This window comes from Schistocerca serialis, chromosome 12 (genome assembly GCF_023864345.2).
Source record: "Schistocerca serialis cubense isolate TAMUIC-IGC-003099 chromosome 12, iqSchSeri2.2, whole genome shotgun sequence".
NCBI classification, from domain to species: domain Eukaryota; kingdom Metazoa; phylum Arthropoda; class Insecta; order Orthoptera; family Acrididae; genus Schistocerca; species Schistocerca serialis.
The window spans coordinates 106913701-106936109 of record NC_064649.1 but is presented as its reverse complement, the minus strand read 5'-3'; the positions used below and the strand labels follow the sequence as shown (position 1 = coordinate 106936109).

General features: G+C 42.4%; 1 protein-coding gene across 1 annotated transcript in view; it reads left to right on the top strand.

Annotated features, from left to right (window-relative positions):
• The first annotated feature begins 4745 nt into the window (after positions 1 to 4745).
• Positions 4746 to 22409, top strand: part of LOC126427972 (tyrosine-protein kinase Fer-like) — a 129117-nt gene continuing 111453 nt past the window's right edge. The window contains exon 1 of the mRNA XM_050089858.1: positions 4746 to 4820. Within this exon, the coding sequence (XP_049945815.1) occupies positions 4746 to 4820 (75 nt within the window). The remainder of the gene's footprint in view (positions 4821 to 22409) is intronic.

The window sequence follows — 22409 nt, the reverse complement described above, 5'->3', positions numbered from 1 at the left end:
GTCTTCAGCGATGAGAGTCGCTTCTGCCTTGGTGCCAATGATGGTCGTATGCGTGTTTGGCGCCGTGCAAGTGAGCGCCACAATCAGGACTGCATACGACCGAGGCACACAGGGCCAACACCCGGCATCATGGTGTGGGGAGCGATCTCCTACACTGGCCGTACACCACTGGTGATCGTCGAGGGGACACTGAATAGTGCACGGTACATCCAAACCGTCATCGAACCCATCGTTCTACCATTCCTAGACCGGCAAGGGAACTTGCTGTTCCAACAGGACAATGCACGTCCGCATGTATCCCGTGCCACCCAACGTGCTCTAGAAGGTGTAAGTCAACTACCCTGGCCAGCAAGATCTCCGGATCTGTCCCCCATTGAGCATGTTTGGGACTGGATGAAGCGTCGTCTCACGCGGTCTGCACGTCCAGCACGAACGCTGGTCCAACTGAGGCGCCAGGTGGAAATGGCATGGCAAGCCGTTCCACAGGACTACATCCAGCATCTCTACGATCGTCTCCATGGGAGAATAGCAGCCTGCATTGCTGCGAAAGGTGGATATACACTGTACTAGTGCCGACATTGTGAATGCTCTGTTGCCTGTGTCTATGTGCCTGTGGTTCTGTCAGTGTGATCATGTGATGTATCTGACCCCAGGAATGTGTCAATAAAGTTTCCCCTTCCTGGGACAATGAATTCACGGTGTTCTTATTTCAATTTCCAGGAGTGTATGAAATACGAGCACTGAATGGTGAATGAAGTGCACGTCTTTCAAGGTGTCGATCTGCTCGGGGGGTGGTCAGGGTGGTGCGAACTGACACAACTCGTTGTGTTCTGGGTCCTTCCGTGAACCATTCTGCACAGACACTGCTAAAAAGTTTTCCGCATGGATACATCACATGGTCTCATGCCAATAATGCGCCCTCTTTCAAACTCACTGGTTTGACGCTACGGTTCGCTCATATGTTTGCGAGGCATCCTGCATGTCTGCTCAATTCACGCAGATTCATCACCTTCGGTTTACAGCGACAACGGAAGCCGCAGGCACATTTTACCGGTAGGTGGTGCTGCGCCGCAATATCGATGTTGACCTTGACCCCCCTTGTGCCCACATGGTTCACATGGCACTCATGTCTAGAGAACATACTAATGTACAGGTCCTGTGAATATGAATATCGTATTTCTAGTCGCTCAAGGTGTTCTTTTTTTCTGAACATGAATGTACACTCACGCTCAAAAATGAAGGATAATGATGGCCGGCCGGAATGGCCGAGCGGTTCTAGGCGCTTCAGTCTGGAACCGCGCGACCGTTACGGTTCTAGGGGACTGATGACCTCTCCACATACGGTGTGTTGGTGCATGTCACAGTACGGTGCGGCGAGTAAGTGCGCAGACGTTTTCAGACGTGCTAATGGTGACTGTGTGTTGAAAACGGCTCAAAGAACACATATTGATGATGTTATGAGGGGTACAATACTAGGGCGACTGGAGGCTGGTCAAACATGGAAGGTCGTACCACGGCCCCTCCGTGTGCCACAAAGTGTGATCTCAAGGTTGTGGCAACGATTCCAGCAGACAGGAAACGTGTCCAGGCGCTACAGTACGGGACGTCCACAGTGTACAACACCACAAGATGACCGATATCTCACCATCAGTACCCGAAAACGGCAACGGAGTACTGCAGGTAGCCTTGCTCGGGACCCTACGGCAGCCACTAATACAGTTGTCTCCAGACACACAGTCTACAAACAAAAAATATGGCTCTGAGCACTATGGGACTTAACATCCATGGTCATCAGTCCCCTAGAACTTAGAACTACTTAAACCTAACTAACCTAAGGACATCACACAACACCCAGTCATGACGAGGCAGAGAAAATCCCTGACCCCGCCGGGAATCGAACCCGGGAATCCGGGCGTGGGAAGCGAGAACGCTACCGCACGACCGTGAGCTGCGAACAGACGACTGAACAGACACGGTTTATTCGCCCGGAGACCTGCAAGGTGCATTCCACTGACCCCTGGTCACAGGAGAGCCCGTAAAGCCTGGTGTCAAAAGCACAGTACATGGTCATTGGAACAGCGATCGCAGGTTATGTTCACGGACGAGTTCAGGTATAGTCTGAACAGTGATTCTCGCCGGGTTTTCATCTGGCGTGAACCAGGAACCAGATATCAACCACTTAATGTTCTTGAATGGGACCTGTATGGAGGTCGTGGTTTGATGGTGTGGGTTGGATTATGATTGGTGCACGTAGACACCTACATGTCTTTGACAGCGGAACTGTAACAGGTCAGGTGTATCAGGACGTCATTTTGCACCAGTATGTCCACTTTTTCAGGGGTGCAGTGGGTTCCATCTTCCTCCTGATGGATGATAACTCACGGCTCCACCGAGCTGCCATAGTGGAAGAGTACCTTCAAACAGAAGGTATCAGACCAATGGAGTGCCTCCCTGTTCTCCAAACCTAAATTCCATTGAGCACGTCTGGGATGCTCTCGGTCGAAGTATCGCTGCACGTCTCCAAACCCCTACGACACTTCAGGATCTCTGACAGGCACTGGTGCAAGAATGTGAGGCTATATCACAGCAGCTGCTACACCACCTGATCCAGAATAAGCCAACCCGTTGTGCGGATTGTGTATGCGTGCATGGTGATCATATCCCATACTGACATTGGGGTACATGGAGTTTGGTAGCACATGTGTTTTGGGACGGATTTCTCAACTTATCACCACTACCGTGGACTTACAGAACTGTGCCGTGTGTGTTCCCTATGTGCGTATGCTATTAGCGCCAGTTTTGTGTAGTGCCACGTTGTGTGGCCCACATTCTGCAGTTATCCTTAATTTATGAGCTTAAGTGTAGTGACCTTTGCTACAGGTGACCTGGAACGTAGAAGATATTTCAGCGCATGTTTCATACTTACAGTTCTATTTAAATTTCATAGAGCATTAAAAACATTAGGACAAAAAAATGGTTCAAATGGCTCTGAGCACTATGGGACTCAACTGCTGAGATCATTAGTCCCCTAGAACTTAGAACTAGTTAAACCTAACTAACCTAAGGACATCACAAACATCCATGCCCGAGGCAGGATTCGAACCTGCGACCGTAGCGGTCTTGCGGTTCCAGACTGCAGCGCCTTTAACCGCACGGCCACTTCGGCCGGCAAACATTAGGACAAAAGCCACTAGATTGCAGACGGAGTAATAGCCCGAACAGTACCCGAGATTTCCCGAACTCTGACGTAAACCGTTTGAACAGTTCGAGTCGTGTTAAGATATAGCCCTACTTGTTGTTGTTGTTGTGGTCTTCGGTCCTGGGACTGGTTTGATGCAGCTCTCCATGCTACTCTATCCTGTGCAAGCTTCTTCCACTCCCAGCACCTACTGCAGCCTACATCCTTCTGAATCTGCTTAGCGTATTCATCTCTTGGTCTCCCTCTACGATTTTTACCCTCCACGCTGCCCTCCAATGCTAAATTTGTGATCCCTTGATGCCTCAGACCATGTCCTACCAACCGGTCCCTTCTTCTAGTCAAGTTGTGCCACAAACTCCTCTTCTCCACAATTCTATTCAATACCTCCTCATTAGTTATGTGATCTACCCATCCAATCTTCAGCATTCTTCTGTAGCACCACATTTCGAAAGCTTCTGTTCTCTTCTTGTCCAAACTATTTATCGTCCACGTTTCACTTCCATACATGGCTACACTCCATACAAATACTTTCAGAAACGACTTCCTGACACTTAAATCTATACTCGATGTTAACAAATTTCAGTTCTTCAGAAACGCTCTCCTGGCCATTGCCAGTCTACATTTTGTATCCTCTCTACTTCGACCATCATCAGTTATTTTTCTCCCCAAATACGAAAACTCCTTTACTACTTTAAGTGTCTCATTTCCTAATCTAATTCCCGCAGCATCACTCGACTTAATTCGACTGCATTCCATTATCCTCGTTTTGCTTTTGTTGATGTTCATCTTATATCCTCCTTTCAAGACACCGTCCATTCCGTTAAACTGCTCTTCCAAGTCCTTTGCTGTCTCTGACAGAATTACAATGTCATCGGCGAACCTCAAAGTTTTTATTTCTTCTCCATGGATTTCAATACCTACTCCGAATTTTTCTTTTGTTTCTTTTACTACTTGCTCAATATACAGATTGAATAGCATCGGGGGGGGAGGCTACAACCCTATCTCACTCCCTTCCCAACCACTGCTTCCCTGTCATGTCCCTCGACTCTTATAACTGCCTTCTGGTTTCTGTACAAATTGTAAATAGCCTTTCGCTCCCTGTATTTTACCCCTGCCACCTTCAGAATTTGATAGAGGGTATTCCAGTCAACATTGTCATAAGATTTCTGTATGTCTACAAATGCTAGAAACGTAGATTTGTCTTTCCTTAATCTTTCTTCTAGGATAAGTCGTAAGGTCAGTATTGTCTCACTTGTTTCAACCACTGTATAAATGGCTTCAAAAGGTCAGCCCCACCACTGGGGACTCCTCTTTCCCAGCAGGAAAGATTTTCCCCCCAGAAACTGCCGATAGCGCCTTCTGCATCTTGTACCGTGAGTGGCCGCAGTCGCTTTATCATTGTTATCTCTGCTCCGTTACTTCCTCGAACGTTGCGCGTCAGTGAAGCAGGTGTTTGTGTCAGCCGCAGACTGAGTGGCTGGCGTGGACATTTGTTGTCGCTGTTACTGTTTGCTCGTCTTGGCTTAGGCTTTGCGAGCGAGCAGCCATGGACTGCTGGCGTTGGCAGCGCAGCAAACGTCACGACGACCGGGAGCCGCTGGAAGAGGTTGACCCGATCCAGGTAGGTCTGTGCATCACCTGCCTTCGTGCGTGCTCGAATCTCTCTAATTTTACATTCGTGATCTCCTCGGGAGGTATACGTAGGGGCAAAACAATGTATTCGATACCTCATCCAGAAACGCACCCTCTCAAAACCTGGACAGCAAGCTACACCGCGATGCAGAGCACCTCTCTTGCAGAGTCTGCCACTTGAGTTTGCTAAACATCTCCGTAACGCTATCACGGTTACCAAATAACCCTGTGATGAAACGCGCCGCTCTTCTTTGGATATTCTCTATCTCCTCTGTCAACCCGACCTGGTACGGATCCCACACTGATGAGCAGTACTCAAGTATGGGTCGAACGAGTGTTTTGTGAGCCACCTCCTTTGTTGATGGACTACATTTTCTAAGGACTCTCCCAATGAATCTCAACCTGGCACCCGCCTTACCAACAATTAATTTTATATGATCATTCCACTTCAAATCGTTCCGCACGCATACTCCCAGATATTTTACAGAAGTAACTGCTACCAGTGTTTGTTCCTCTATCATATAATCATACAATAAAGGATCCTTCATTGTATGTATTCGCAATACATTACATTTGCCTATGTTAAGGGCCAGTTGCCACTCCCTGCACCAAGTGCCTATCCGCTGCAGATCTTCCTGCATTTCGCTGCAATTTTCTAATACTGCAACGTCTCTGTATACTAGAGACTAATGTCGATTAGCAGTAGGCTTTTGGAACATATACTGTGTTCGAACATTATGAATTACCTCGAAGAAAACGATTTATTGATACATTGTCAGCACGGCTCTAAATGGCTCTAAGCAGTATGGAACTTAACATCTGACGTCGTCAGTCCTCTAGACTTGGAACTACTTAAACCTAACTGACCTAAGGACATCACACACAGCCATGCCCGAGGCAGGATTCGAACCTGCGACCGCAGCAGCAGCGCGGTCCCGGACTGAAGCGCCTATAACCGCTCGACCACAGTGGCCGGCATTATCAGCACGGATACAGAAAATATTGTTTTTGTGAAACACAACTAGCTCTTTATACTCATGAAGTAATGAGTGCTATCGACAGGGGATGTCATTTTGATTCCATGTTTTTAGATTTCCAGAAGGCTTTCGACACGGTTCCTCACAAGTGTCTTCTAACCAAACTGCCTGTCTATGGAATATCGCCTCAGTTGTGCGGTTGCACTCGTGATTTGCTGTTACAGAGGTCGCAGTTCGAAGTTATAGACGGAAAGTCATCGAGTAAATGAGAAGTAATATCCGGCGTTCCCCAAGGACGTGTTATAGGCTCTCTATTGTTCCTGATCTATATTGACGACATAGGAGCCAATCTAAGTAGCCCTCTTAGATTGTTTGCAGATGATACTGTAATTTAGTGTCTTGTACAGTTATCAGATGACCAAAACGAATCGCAAAATGATTTAGATATGTGTATGGTGTGAAAAGTGCCAATTGATCCTGAATAAAGAGAAGTGTGAAGTTATTCACACGAGTATTAAAAGAAATCCGCTAAATTTCGATTACGCGTGAAACCTTCCCGTCTCCTCTATATCTCTTTTGTGTTACGCAACCTTCCGTTCTACAATAACCTATGAAACCTTCCCTTTCGATTTCTACCTCTTGCTTAACAATAACAAACGAAATCTTGTCTTTGAAATTAATTCTCTTTCTCAATCTTCGCATACAAATTTAAATGCTGCTCATTAAAAGTTATTTTCTCATTATTTCGACGAAACATAGAATGTGTCGTTTCCGTGGTCCTCAGTCGTTACCTGCAATAATCCAGAACTGTTCCTTATCTTTTTTACTGTTACTGGATCGCCATCTGACTGCTACATCAAACTGCGACATGAATATACTTACTCTGTTTTACTATACTCTATTAGCTGCTGGTGGGCTTTCATAATAAGTGGCTGTATTTATTACCAAAGCTGACGTTATTCTTTAATAGCAAAGCTGACGTTATTCTTTTGTTAATTTGACTGAAGTTACGTAATTCATAGTTAATCTTTTTCTTGACAACAAAAAAATTCTGCAAAGTTTTACGTTGATGGTTTTTGGGATGGATTATAATCAGTAATGCAATATTGCTGGCAAAAACTAATTATATTCTGAATGAAATGATTTTACAAACGTTCAGATGGGACTTACTTTTTACAATAATCTTACAACTAGCAAAGCGCAAACATACCTTCAGTAGTCTTGAGTTTCTCAACAAATTAATTCAATAATGTTAGTTCCTCTTGTGATAACAGTTAGCTGTTGTCTCTGTACATCCGTTTATAATCTCTTGTAAATCATAGCTGGTGGCTGGCAGGCACACCGCTCCTCTCAACCTCTCGCTTCAGACCTGCTACCGACTCGCTTCACTTCTCGCTTACTACCGACTTCCTACGCAAGTTAAAGTGCGGTCTCTCCTGCCAACAGTGCTTTCTGGTGCAGACAATCCCTGCTACCATTACAAAATGTGTCAATGCGCGGTCTTTCCCGCTCTTTTCTTAAAATGTATCCATATGCGGTCTCTCCCGCCCTTTTTAAAATTATATCAATGTGTGGTCTCTCTTGCCAACAATATTTTGGTGCAGACATTCCTTGCTACCATATTTCTTTCCAACATGACATATATTAATTATTCCTACTTAATCCTATTAATAAAATATAAGCATCCTTCATAAATTGTGGTTTGACAGTAGACAATAGAAATATACACGTGTTGCATAACCCTCCACTGGGTTTCCTTAAAATTTTCCTACGTCATTAAATCACTTGGACTTGACGTAAGGAGAAAATTTGATTATAGAAATATGTGTAGTAATAAGTAAATTAATGATGGAATATTTCTTTCAACAAAGCACATACATATACTGTCATAAGAATTTGTTTTTCTAAGTCCAACAAAGAGAATATTCAAAAGAGTATACATCAAAATATACAAGTAATATGAGTCAGTAAGTTGGAGGTGTACATCAGGTAGTAAAAGTTATTTATATCTCTAATAGTAATGGATGGAAAAAATTAGAATAAATTTGTTTCTCTGGTAAAATTGGCATCTATTAGTACCATATTCAAGGAAGGGAAAAAAGGCATTGGATAGCATGGTCAAAGCACTGGCAACAGTGCCTCACATAGCACAACACCAGGTTTTGCCATGTGATTCCGTCGTCTCTTTGATCCATAGTTTTAGTGTAACCAAACACTAAGTTAACCGTCGAATTGCCTGAGTTGCCACAGCTGCATCAGTTACGAGTTCCAACTCCAATATTCCGTTAGTAGTGATGGTGTGCATCTTGGTATGCAAGCACCTATTGACGTACATAATGACTGTGGTGTGCATCTTGGTACGCCGACACATCATAGAAAACATCGTAGATTGAAGTAACGTGGGTCACTATTCACTTTGTTTGTGCTCCATAACCATGGGGATGCACAGGGATTAAAGTACAGATATAATCATTTTGTCAAAAGGTTCACAGATATGGTTGATACCGTTATTACCAAATTTTACATCATCTCTTTCCTCTGTGCTCATAAAAATTATCTTTAACGTATTCCTATTTTACGTTTAAAAGGAAAAAATATGTCACCTTGTGTGACTCTAGAAAAAGTTTATAGTTTTAAACAATTACATAAAAAAAAACATTTTCCATCTGCAATGAATTCAGCCTACAGTAGATATGACGTTACGTGACAGTCAATAACAAACAAATATTCCTGTACGTGGAATTTAGTAGTACATTTAGGCATCAACTTTTTAAATAAAATACACAAGTACCTTTATACAAACTATGTCACTTTCTGTGACTTTAGCAGATACATTTCCTCTAAATAAATCATAATCTGGTGCTCATATAAATAATTACATAAAGGCACTGTTATATTATTTCACAGATTGTGGATTCACAGTTTTTGAAATATGAAATTACATTTTGACAATCTATGTCATTTTCTGTGACTTTTATATGTTCGGTAATGTGGTTGTCAGTTACGAGTCATATTGTCAGTCGACTATATATTTTGTGTGAGTGCTGTAGCATACATCGTCATTGTTATTTAAGAGAAAACATTTGTATTTTACGCAGAGTGCGAATCGGTATGCTGACATTTGGTGTGATGTGTTTTTTTCCTATGTATGTATCTGATGTAAAAGATATCATGTTCAATGCAGAAAAATTTTTTCGAATAGCAAAGTACATATAGCAATCAATTTAATGTGGTTTCTCCATCCGTAGTGCTGTGCTGCGCTGTGTCACCTGTTATCAAAATAAGCCATTACTAAATTATATTCCTTGCATCTAACATCTTCATTCTCCTCTCTCCTTTGTACCTCGTGTCATCTCTCTGCATAACCTATAATAAAATATTCATTGTTACTAATCATCAGCGCACGGCATGACTTCAACATCTCTCTGCATCTGGAAAATCACGTCAGCTCTCGGCATGACCTCTAAAGCATTTATCCATATTTCTCCGTATTCGATAATTATAATTAAAACTACGTTTATTTTGGTGAACTATGACAACAATGCTGCATGCACAGGTTAAAGAATACATCTAATTGCTACTACTGTATGAAAATCATTTGTACGTGTTATACTTTTACACTGAAAGTAGTCCCGTTAATTGGTTCACTTACCTTACGTAATGTGAAATAAATGTCCTGAGAGAACGCTTCTAAGACTGCTATTAATGTTCAGTGTATTTATCTATGGTCGAGTCGAGGTGACCTGTTGTGCACGTAAATAACCCGTTAGTAGCTCACTGTGTTCGCGCTTGCTGGGATGTGTCAAAAAGCTCATTGTTATACTCTGTCTATATGTATCCCTGCAAGAAGGTTTTTCTGTTTTAAGAATTTCTTTATGTTTGACATATGATCGTTTCCTCTCGATTTTTTTGTTCTGAGTGTCTCAATGTGTACTACATTAGCGTGCGGAATATTTCGAATTCTGTATGGTCCTGCATATAGAAGTTCAAATTTTTTGTATCGATTCTTCCCTTTATGTGACAGATAGTGGGTACGGACCAGTACCTTATCGCCAATCTCGTACTTGCGTAATCTACTTACCTGCTTCTGCTGTCTCTTCCGACGATCTGCAGCTCGTTTAATGTTCGCTAATGCCATGTCACAATGACAAAATCTACACTTCTTTGGAAAAGTAATCATTTCAGTAAGTTTATTCGGTGGGTCTTTATTCGTCAGTATTACAGCTGGTGAGAGCATCATTGACTCTTTAGGTATTGCATTTATTACTTCCTGAAACTGTAAAATGTATTCGTCCCATGTTGTATGCTTTCTGTGGCAATAAATGCTACATAGTTTCCCGATCTCTTTCATTATTCTTTCTGACGGGTTAGAAGAACTTTGATATCTTGATATGTAAACTGGTGTTATGTTCTTACTCTCTAACATTTGTTTCCATATGTCTGACCTAAACTGCGGTCCGTTATCTGAAATAACCTTCTATACATGTCATACTACTGATAGAAAATCTCTTACAAATGCTCTTGATACTAATCTAACTGCTGCTTTCCTTAGTGGAGAAAATGTTACACATTTGAATGTCAGTTCTACGGCTACTAGAATATAACTATAACCTTCACTTGTTCTGGGGATTTCACCGAAAAGATCTACTGCTGCCATGTGTCTTAACTTAACCGGTATGATGGGATACAGTGGTGGAATATGTGATACTGTTGATTATTTAGCTTTCTGACATATCTTGCAGGATGCTATAACTTTGCGAATCTGTTTTTCCATATTGTTGAAGTGACAATTTTGTCGAAGATTTAGAAAGCATTTCCTAGCTCCGTAATGTGCAAAGCTTAGGTGCGTACACCATATCAACTTGTTTCTGATCCCTTCTGGAATGCATAAAAGCCAATTGTAGCCGTCTGGGTACGAGCGAATAAACAGAATATTTTGATGTATAGTGTAATTATGTCTGATTTTTGCGTTGCTCTTGTCTCGCCAAGGCGTTACAATCTCGTATAGTGTTTCATCTTTCTGCTGTTCTCTCTCTATGTTCTGTACTGCTGATGATATAAAATTTTCGAAAGCTACGTGTTTGATATACATAATACTATGGTTGTTGTGGCAGAAGGTATTTTCTTTCTCTAGTCGTTTATGGTGAATAGATCTCGATAGTGCGTCGGCAACAATATTCTGCGTGCCTGGAATGTGTACAATAGTAAAGTCGATCTCTTGTAGATATAATTTCCAACGGCTTAGTCTATCATGCGTAAGTTTTGCTGATAATAAAAACTGGATTGCTCAGTGATCGGTATATACTGTGGTGTGTCTTCCATATAGATAGTGACGGAATCTCTTAAATTCCCTACTACGCATAGTGTCTCTAATTCTGCTACAGAATAATTGCGCCCTACTGGAGAGAGTATTCTGCTTGCAAACGCAATATGTTTAACGATTGTCTTACCTTCCTCCTCTACTTCCTGGAAAATATGTACTCCTAGTGCTGTAGCTGAACCATCTGTTGCAATGGAAAAGTTTTGTGTTGGGTCAGGATGTGATAACAAAGGTGCCCTTAGTAACGCTTCTTTCAAATTCTCGAATTCAGCTTCAGCGTCTTCATTCCATGACCAAATTGTGTTTTTACTTGTGAGCTGGTATAGCAAGGGTGTGTCTAATGCTTTATAATGAATGAATTTTCTAAAATAATTAATAAGGCCTAAAAAGCTCCCAAGTTCCTTCTTATTTGTTGGCACGTCGATATCTTTCAATGCTTCCAATTTGTCGGAGTCTGGTGCAATACCTGTTTGTGGAATGATATAACCTAGAAATTTTATTGAGGCTTTTCCAAATTCCAATTTACGGAGGTTTATAGTTACACCGTTCTGCTCGAATGTATTCAGTAATTGTTGAAGGGTGTGGTTGTGCTGTTCCCAGTTTTCTGCTGCGATTAGAATGTCATCTACATGTGTAGTAATTTTGTTTTTAAGATCCTGTGGGAGAATTGTATTCATGCCTCGTATAAAGGCTGCAGACGAAATCGTTAGTCCAAACGGAAGTTTACAAAATTGGTAACATTCATCAAAGCAAAGGAATGCCGTACATTTTCGGCAATTTGGATGCAACTGTACTTGCCAAAATCCTGATTTGAGATAGAGGGTGGTATATATAGAGGTGCCATGAAACTTCTGCAGTAACTCTTCTAACGTCTGTGGTGGGTCAGTTTCTGTAATGATTATTTCATTAAGCTGACGTGAATCTAAAACTAAACGGAGCGATCCATCCTTCTTTTCAACGATGTGTAATGTATTTATATATTGGCTTGCTGCTGATTCAATTATACTCTGATCAATCGTTGCTCGTAACTCTTTCTTAACTGCTTCTGTCTGTACATGCGGGATTGGATAGTGTTTTGCTTTGAAAGTCTCGAGTGGTTTCACCTGAAATTCGTACATAAATCCTGTCATCGTTCCTGGAACATTGTTAAAAACTGTTTTATGTTGCACAAGAATATTTTCTGAACCTGTCCGTTCTGTGTCGTCTTTTGCTATACTGTCTCTAACCTTGCGTGTAATTGTCTCTAATACATTATACTCCTGTTCCTCTGCCATGTCGTTATTATGTGTATTCGTGTATATTGTGAGATAACAATCGTTATCTTTAGAATCCGCAATAATCTCGATCCTGTGCATATTTTGTTCTTCTGAGGATACTGTGTTTTGAAATCTCACTACCACTTTATTCTCTTCCTTCTGTATTGTTAGGTATGACGATTTGAAGTCAATCTTTGCGTCGTACTGTACGAGAAAATTGATTCCTAATATTATATCAGTTGTTAAATGTGGAAGTATCCAACAATTGCTGTGGAAAGTTTGCCCTGCAAAAACAAACGTTAATTGTGTCTATCTTTTGACTTCAATGCTTTTTCCTGGAAATGCTCCCTTAACTTTAGTTTTGTTTATTGGGAATACTGGGTAACCATTATTGCTATTGCATCTGTTAAATATGTCTTCGATAATTACGCACATTGGTGAGCCTGAATCAATTATTGCTAAAATATTTTGTGACTTTAAATTTATCTGGATTATTGGGTGGCATATAGTTTTCTGCATGATCGGTTTTTCGTGTAACAATGTGTCTCGCACGTCGTCCAATGTAATGGCATTCTCTATCGTTATCTTTTCTCTGTCCTTGTCCATAGTGTCGTCAGTTATAGATTCATCACAGGCTCTCTAGTCATAAATGTTCTGACGTTTCATTTTCTGTTGGGGAGTGTTTTGTGTTTTCTTTGAGCTGTACTGTTCTACCGTTTTGATTATTAGCGGTAGGTGTCGGATGAAATCTTGTGTCTGGTACATTCATACGATGACATAGTAGTTGTGCAATGTTTGAATTTCTATGAAAATTATCATTGTAGAATGTCCTTTGCGGTCGGTGTTCGTTTTCTCTCCTTGTGTCGTTATAGCTGTGGTTATACGGCGAGGCACGCGTGTTTCTCTGAAAAGGCTGTCTTTGTTCGTTTTGTGTATTTTGCGGCTAACCCATGTAATTGCTTGCACCTGTCCCATTTCCTGGCCGTTGACTCATGTGAAAGTTTGACCGGTTTGGCATTTCCTGTCATATATGTGTCGTGTTGTTTGGATGGCTTTGTTGCTGTCTTGAATTGTAATGTACATTGTTATTATACGGCCGTTCATTGAATCCTTGTGTGTATTATACATTAAAATTTTCATTTTCACTGCGAAAGCGTTTATTACGATTGTTATTGCCAAATCATGTTTGCTCAAAAGTAGCATTGTTTGTCTGGTTTGTGTTATGCCGTGAAAAGTTCTCATTAACAAACACATAATCAGTCTGGTGTACCCCCAGCAATTGCAGGATGTCTTTAAATGCGTACACACTGTCCTTTTGCTGGCCTGTTAATAATGACACTTTCAATGCTCTGGGAAGTTCTGAAATACACAGCTGTATTAATGCGGATTGACTGTATGGCTCATTGAGGTATTGGTTTTGTTCAACCATATACTCGAGGAATTGTGTGATTGTTTGGAAAGTAGATTTCTCGAAATTTGGCAGACTAATTAGCCGATCTTTAATGCTACTCTGTGTGGTATCTGACCAATATGCTGCTAGAAATGCTTCCTGGAATTCTTCTACTGAAAAACGCTGTCTAGCAATTGGTCGCATTCTTCTCGCTGGTTCCCCTTCAAGAAAACTAATAATAAATTCTAGGTTATGTTGAACTGGCCATGACAGTGGGCGTGCCGCATAGAATTGTTGGATACAGTCCAGTGGACGTATTTGCGTCCTGTCGTTTTTAAATCTTTTAAACTTTCTCACAGAAAGGAAATGCTTGTGGTCGAAACCGTCATGCCTTTGTGTGTAATTATTTTCGTAATGTTCTGCATATGAATTTACGAGTCTTTCTGCCTGATTAAGATCTCTTACTCTCTGAAGTCTACCGACATTGTATATATTGTGCATCTGAGGCATGTCGTAATGGTGTGTGTTCTGTTGGAATTGAGTGTTTGCGGTTGTTTCTTCTGTGTCAGCTATCCCTTGCTGTAAAGAATTGGTTTTCTGATGTAACAAATTATTACGTGATTCTAGGTCTGCGGTTGTTTGTTGCACATTTGTAATTTGCGTATCTTTACTATTACAAATCTGTTGAACTGAGACTGGTGTAGTGTCATCTGATTTACTGTCATTGTTAGTATCTAACAGGTCTATTCTTGTAGTGAGTTCGTTGATCTTTTCTGTTAATTCTTTTCGTAATTTACGATTACTTTTAGTTACTTTCTTAAAATCTGCTTTCAAATTTTCTGAGTCTTGATTAATTTCTATGTCTTCTGTTTTGTCAGTTAGTGTCAGAACTTCTTCTGTTAATTTATCCCTAATATTCTATTTCAGTGTCTGTAGAAATTTTCGCCTCAATTGTGTGTGATTGGATTTCCGTGAGCCTCTCTTGTATTTGAATATTTGCTTCCTTAACCGTTTCGATTTCTTCCGAAATCGAGTGTATGTGATTGTCCACGTAAGATTTTCCCTGAGCAAACACTTTCTTTTTGTCGTCCTGTCGCTGTTTAGTAATTGTTCGTAATAGTTATTTTCGTTCTTTATCCTGCGATCGCACCAGTTTGCGGTGACGTATCAAACAGTTTTCTGTGTGATTGTTAAAACGTTCATCAATGTGAGAGTTTTGTTTAGAAAAGTTCTCTGCCATTGTTTCTCGTATGCTAGCCGCGAATGCTTCTTGTTTATCTGTTATTTCTTGAACCTTGACGTGTAATTCTTGGTTTGATTGTGAACATTTTTCGGCGACTGCTTGAATTTCTACCTTGATTTCGTTTTTTATGTCTGCTGAGTCTTGTGCCCTTCTGCTAAAGTTCTGATTCATGTCTTGTCTCATTTGTAGCAAAAATGCCATTATTGGATCCGTTTCAGATTGACTTCTACATCTACATCTACATTTATACTCCGCAAGCCACCCAACGGTGTGTGGCGGAGGGCACTTTACGTGCCACTGTCATTACCTCCCTTTCCTGTTCCAGTCGCGTATGGTTCGCGGGAAGAACGACTGTCTGAAAGCCTCCGTGCGCGCTCTAATCTCTCTAATTTTACATTCGTGTTCTCCTCCGGAGGTATAAGTAGGGGGAAGCAATATATTCGATACCTCATCCAGAAACGCACCCTCTCGAAACCTGGCGAGCAAGCTACACCGCGATGCAGAGCGCCTCTCTTGCAGAGTCTGCCACTTGAGTTTATTAAACATCTCCGTAACGCTATCACGGTTACCAAATAACCCTGTGACGAAACGCGCCGCTCTTCTTTGGATCTTCTCTATCTCATCCGTCAAACCGATCTGGTACGGATCCCACACTGATGAGCAATACTCAAGTATAGGTCGAACGAGTGTTTTGTAAGCCACCTCATTTGTTGATGGACTACATTTTCTAAGAATTCTCCCAATGAATCTCAACCTAGTACCCGCCTTACCAACAATTAATTTTATACGATCATTCCACTTCAAATCGTTCCGCACGCATACTCCCAGATATTTTACAGAAGTAACTGCTACCAGAGTTTGTTCCGCTATCATACAATCATACAATAAAGGATCCTTCTTTCTATGTATTCGCAATACATTACATTTGTCTATGTTAAGGGACAGTTGCCACTCCCTGCACCAAGTGCCTATCCGCTGCAGATCTTCCTGCATTTCGCTACAATTTTCTAATCCTGCAACTTCTCTGTATACTACAGCATCATCCGCGAAAAGCCGCATGCAACTTCCGACACTATCTACTAGGTCTTTTATATGTATTGTGAAAAGCAATGGTCCCATAACACTCCCCTGTGCCACGCCAGAGGTTACTTTAACGTCTGTAGACGTCCCTCCATTGATAACAACATGCTGTGTTCTGTTTGCTAAAAACTCTTCAATCCAGCCACACAGCTGGTCTGATATTCCGTAGGCTCTTACTCTGTTTATCAGAGCGACAGTGCGGAACTGTATCGAACGCCTTCCGGAAGTCAAGAAAAATAGCATCTACCTGGGAGCCTGTATCTAATATTTTCTGGGTCTCATGTATTTGTATTCGTTGTTAAAGGATGTACATCTGTGTTCATTTGAACATCCTCTGATGATTGTAATCGTGTAACCTCTTCCGTGGTTTCGGAATCTCCGTTAGTAAAAGTGTGGTATCTGCCACGCAGATTGTGTAGCTGTGTACCGTTTGACTCTGTTACGGCACATAATGGAGTCACACCGCTTGACTGCATTATAGTGGTATCGTTACTGAAACTATTATGTCTGCTAGGCGTAATTGGTGGCTGTGTAGCGACTGTTGTATTTAAAAACAAATTATTTTGCACTAATGTCTCATTATCAGTTGGCATTTCTGAAGTTGATTGTTCGACAAAAGATTCCATATTATTACTACTCTCGAATGCCTGTTCACCTAACGTTTCACTATCCTAAGGACAAACACACACACCCATGCCCGAGGGAGGACTCGAACCTCCGCCGGGACCAGCCGCACAGTCCATGACTGCAGCGCCTCACACCGCTTGGCTAATCCCGCGCGGCGGGAAATTTTTAAATCAAGGGTTACTGAAGGATGGATCGGTCGCACTGGACAAAATGATTCAGCCTTACATTAGTGGCCTCCAGGGTCACTGGACCTGATTGTATGTGAATTTCTTGTGGGGTCTTATAAAAGACTCTGCTTGTGTGCCTCCGTTACCGACAACAACGAATGAACTCAGACATCACGTATTATTTCACACGTATTATTTCTGTCTATCCCTGAAAAGAATTTCTCATCAATATTTTCTACCCTTTTATCACTCTGAGAACGAGTAATTATTCTACATCTACATGACTACTCTGCAATTCACATTTAAGTGCTTGGCAGAGGGTTCATCGAACCACAATCATACTATCTCTCTCCATTCCACTCCCGAACAGCGCGCGGGAAAAACGAACACCTAAACCTTTCTGTTCGAGCTCCGATTTCTCTTATTTTATTTAGATGATCATTCCTACCTATGTAGGTTGGGCTCAACAAAATATTTTCGCATTCGGAAGAGAAAGTTGGTGACTGAAATTTCGTAAATAGATCTAGCCGCGACGAAAAACGTCTTTGCTCTAATGACTTCCACCCCAATTCGCGTATCATATCTGCCACACTCTCTCCCCTACTACGTGATAATACAAAACGAGCTGCCCTTTTTTTGCACCCTTTCGATGTCCTCCGTCAATTCCACACCGCGCAGCAATATTCTAACAGAGGACGAACGAGTGTAGTGTAAGCTGTCTCTTTAGTGAACTTGTTGCATCTTCTAAGTGTCTTGCCAATGAAACGCAACCTTTGGCTCGCCTTCCCCACAATATTATCTATGTGGTCTTTCCAACTGAAGTTGTTCGTAATTTTAACACCCAGGTACTTAGTTGAATTGACAGCCCTGAGAATTGTACTATTTATCGAGTAATCGAATTCTAACGGATTCCTTTTGGAACTCATGTGGATCACCTCAACTTTTAGTTATTTAGCGGCAACTGCCACCTGTCACACCATACACCAATCTTTCCTAAACCGCTTTGCAACTGATACTGGTTTTCGGATGACCTTAACAGACGGTAAATTACATCATCATCTGCGAACAACCTAAGAGAACTGCTCAGATTGTCACCCAGGTCATTTATATACACTCCTGGAAATGGAAAAAAGAACACATTGACACCGGTGTGTCAGACCCACCATACTTGCTCGGGACACTGCGAGAGGGCTGTACAAGCAATGATCACACGCACGGCACAGCGGACACACCAGGAACCGCGGTGTTGGCCGTCGAATGGCGCTAGCTGCGCAGCATTTGTGCACCGCCGCCGTTAGTGTCAGCCAGTTTGCCGTGGCATACGGAGCTCCATCGCAGTCTTTAACACTGGTAGCATGCCGCGACAGCGTGGACGTGAACCGTATGTGCAGTTGACGGACTTTGAGCGAGGGCGTATAGTGGGCATGCGGGAGGCCGGGTGGACGTACCGCCGAATTGCTCAACACGTGGGGCGTGAGGTCTCCACAGTACATCGATGTTGTCGCCAGTGGTCGGCGGAAGGTGCACGTGCCCGTCGACCTGGGACCGGACCGCAGCGACGCACGGATGCACGCCAAGACCGTAGGATCCTACGCAGTGCCGTAGGGGACCGCACCGCCACTTCCCAGCAAATTAGGGACACTGTTGCTCCTGGGGTATCGGCGAGGACCATTCGCAACCGTCTCCATGAAGCTGGGCTACGGTCCCGCACACCGTTAGGCCGTCTTCCGCTCACGCCCCAACATCGTGCAGCCCGCCTCCAGTGGTGTCGCGACAGGCGTGAATGGAGGGACGAATGGAGACGTGTCGTCTTCAGCGATGAGAGTCGCTTCTGCCTTGGTGCCAATGATGGTCGTATGCGTGTTTGGCGCCGTGCAGGTGAGCGCCACAATCAGGACTGCATACGACCGAGGCACACAGGGCCAACACCCGGCATCATGGTGTGGGGAGCGATCTCCTACACTGGCCGTACACCACTGGTGATCGTCGAGGGGACACTGAATAGTGCACGGTACATCCAAACCGTCATCGAACCCATCGTTCTACCATTCCTAGACCGGCAAGGGAACTTGCTGTTCCAACAGGACAATGCACGTCCGCATGTATCCCGTGCCACCCAACGTGCTCTAGAAGGTGTAAGTCAACTACCCTGGCCAGCAAGATCTCCGGATCTGTCCCCCATTGAGCATGTTTGGGACTGGATGAAGCGTCGTCTCACGCGGTCTGCACGTCAAGCACGAACGCTGATCCAACTGAGGCGCCAGGTGGAAATGGCATGGCAAGCCGTTCCACAGGACTACATCCAGCATCTCTACGATCGTCTCCATGGGAGAATAGCAGCCTGCATTGCTGCGAAAGGTGGATATACACTGTACTAGTGCCGACATTGTGCATGCTCTGTTGCCTGTGTCTATGTGCCTGTGGTTCTGTCAGTGTGATCATGTGATGTATCTGACCCCAGGAATGTGTCAATAAAGTTTCCCCTTCCTGGGACAATGAATTCACGGTGTTCTTATTTCAATTTCCAGGAGTGTAGATCAGGAACTGCAGAGGTCTCAGGACGCTTCCCTGGGGAACACCTGATATCACTTCAGTTTTACTTGATGATTTACCGTCTATTACTACGAACTGCGACCTTCCAGACAGGAAATCACGAATCCAGTCGCAAAACTGAGACGATACCCCATAGGCCCGCAGCTCGATTAGAAGTCACTTGTGAGGAACGGTGTCAAAAGCTTTCCGGAAATACGGAATCAACTTGAGATCCCCTGTCGATAGCGGCCATTACTTCGTGCGAATAAAGAGCTGGCTGTGTTGCACAAGAACGATGTTTTCTGAAACCATGCTGATTACGTATCAATAGATCGTTCCCTTCGAGGTGATTCATAATGTTTGAATACAGTATATGCTCCGAAACCCTACTGCAAACCGACGTCAATGATATAGGTCTGTAGTTAGATGGATTACCCCTACTACCCTTCTTAAACACTGGTGCGACCTGCGCAATTTTCCAGTCTGTACCGGTGAGCGAGCGGTTATATATGAGTGCTAAGTAGGGAGCTATTGTATCAGCGTAATCTGAAAGGAACCTAATCGGTACACAATCTGGACCTGAAGACCTGCCCGTACCAAGCGATTTGAGTTGCTTCGCAACCCCTAAGGTATCTACTTCTAAGAAACTCATGCCAGCAGCTGTTCGTGTTTCAAATTCTGGAATATTCCATTCGTCTTCCCTGGTGAAGGAATTTCGGAAAACTGCGTTCAATAACTCCGCTTTAGCGGCACAGTCGTCGGTAACAGTACCATCGGCACTGCGCAGCGAAGGTATTGACTGCGTCTTGCCGCTTGTGTACTTTACATACATTCTGCGGGACATTGTCTATAATTAGCACAGTCAACAAAATATATCACTGTTTAAAGCGGATTCAACACTGAACACTTTTCAACGCAGCATAAGACCAAACAGAATTCCTGATGGGTTGTGAATTAAAGGTATACACTTTAGTATAAGCGTTGCGCCACTTAACACGCTTATTCATACAGTTGTAAGAGTCAGTTTATTCATTTTCGCAGTAGATTCACTAAAGAGTCTTACTGATTGGATGTCGCCAAGTGAAACCCGTCTCCTCTATATCTCTTTTGTGTTACGCAACCTTCCCTTCTACATTAACCTATGAAACCTTCCCTTTCGATTTGTACCTCTAGCTTAATAATAACAAATTAATTCTCTTTCTCAGTCTTCGCATACAAATTTAATTGCTGCTTATTAAAAGTGATTTACTGATTATTTCGACGAAACATAGAATGTGTCGTCGTCGTGGCCCTCAGTCGTTATCTGCAATAACCCAAAACTCTTCCTTACCTTTCTTACTGTTACTGGATCGCCATCTGACTGCTACATCGAATTGCGACATGAATATACTTACTCTGTTTTACTATACTCTATTAGCTGCTGATGGGCTGTCATAATAAGTGGCTGTATTTATTACCAAAGCTGACGTTATTCTTTAATAGCAAAGCTGACGTTATTCTTTAATTAATTTGACTGAAGTTACGTACTTCATAGTTAAACATTTTCTTGACAACAGTAACATTTTGCAAAGTTTTACGTTGATGGTTTTTGGAATGGATTATAATCAGTAATGCAATATAGCTGGCAAAAATTAATTATATTCTGTATGAAATAATTTTACAAACGTTCAAATGGGACTTACTTTTTACAATAATCTTACAACTAGCAATGCGCAAACATACTTTCAGTAGTCTTGAGTTTCTCAAAAAATTAATTCAATAATATTAGTTCCTCTTGTGATAATAGTTAGCTGATGTCTCTGTACATCCGTTTACAATCTCTTGTAAATCATAGCTGATGGCTGGCAGGCACACCGCTCCTCTCAACCTCTCGCTTCAGATCTGCTACCGACTCGCTTCACATCATGCTTACTACAGACTTCCTACGAAAGCTAAAGTGCGGTCTCTCCTGCCAACAATGCTTTCTGGTGCAGACAATCCCTGCTACCATTACAAAATGTATCAGTGCGCGGTCTTTCCCGCTCTTTTCTTAAAATGTATCCATACGCGGTCTCTCCCGCCCTTTTTAAAGTTATATCAATGTGCGGTCTCTCTTGCCAACAATGTTTTGGTGCCGACATTCCCTGCTACCACAATTCTTTCCAACATGACTGATATTAATTATTCCTACTTAATCCTATTAATAAAATATAAACATCCTTCATAAATTGTGGTTTGACAATAGACAATAGAAATGTAGACGTGTTGCACGCGGTAACTTAAAACATATCTGAAGGTTGCAAATTCAACTAAACACTTAGAGATTACAATTATAAATAATCTAAATTGGAACGATCGCGTAGATAATGTTGTGGGTAGAGCAAGGTAAAGACTGCGATTCATTGGCAGAACACTTAGGACGTGCAACAAGTGTACTAAAGAGACTACTTACACCAAGCTTGTCCGCCCAATTCTGGAGTATTGCTGTGCGGTGTGGGATCCGCATTAGGTGGGACTGACGGATGACATCGAAAAAGTACACAGAAGGGCAGCTCGTTTTGTATTCTCGCGAAATAGGGGAGATAGTGCCACAGATATGATACGTGAATTGGAGCGGCAGTTATTAAAACAAAGCCGTTCTTCGTTGCGACGGGATCTTCTCACGCAATTTCAGTCACCAGTTTTCTCCTCTCCGTCAGTTTCGGCCGCTAAATCAATATTTCCACTCACTCTCCGGGACTGAGTGATTTTATTTATATACTTTTTCAGACTTTTCGGTTGTACATGAACCATGACTAGGGGTTTTAACTTTTCTAGAGACAAGTAAAGTATTTCATTTCAAGGGCGTGTGAATGAAAAATTTATTTCTAAAAATAAACTGCAGGGTGTATCAAAAAGAATCATTCGATTTGGCACATCTATATTTCTCAAACTAATAAACACATACCATGAATTTTGTTTTTTGATGAACTGGTAACTAAAAAAGATTTTTTAAATACTGTTTCAT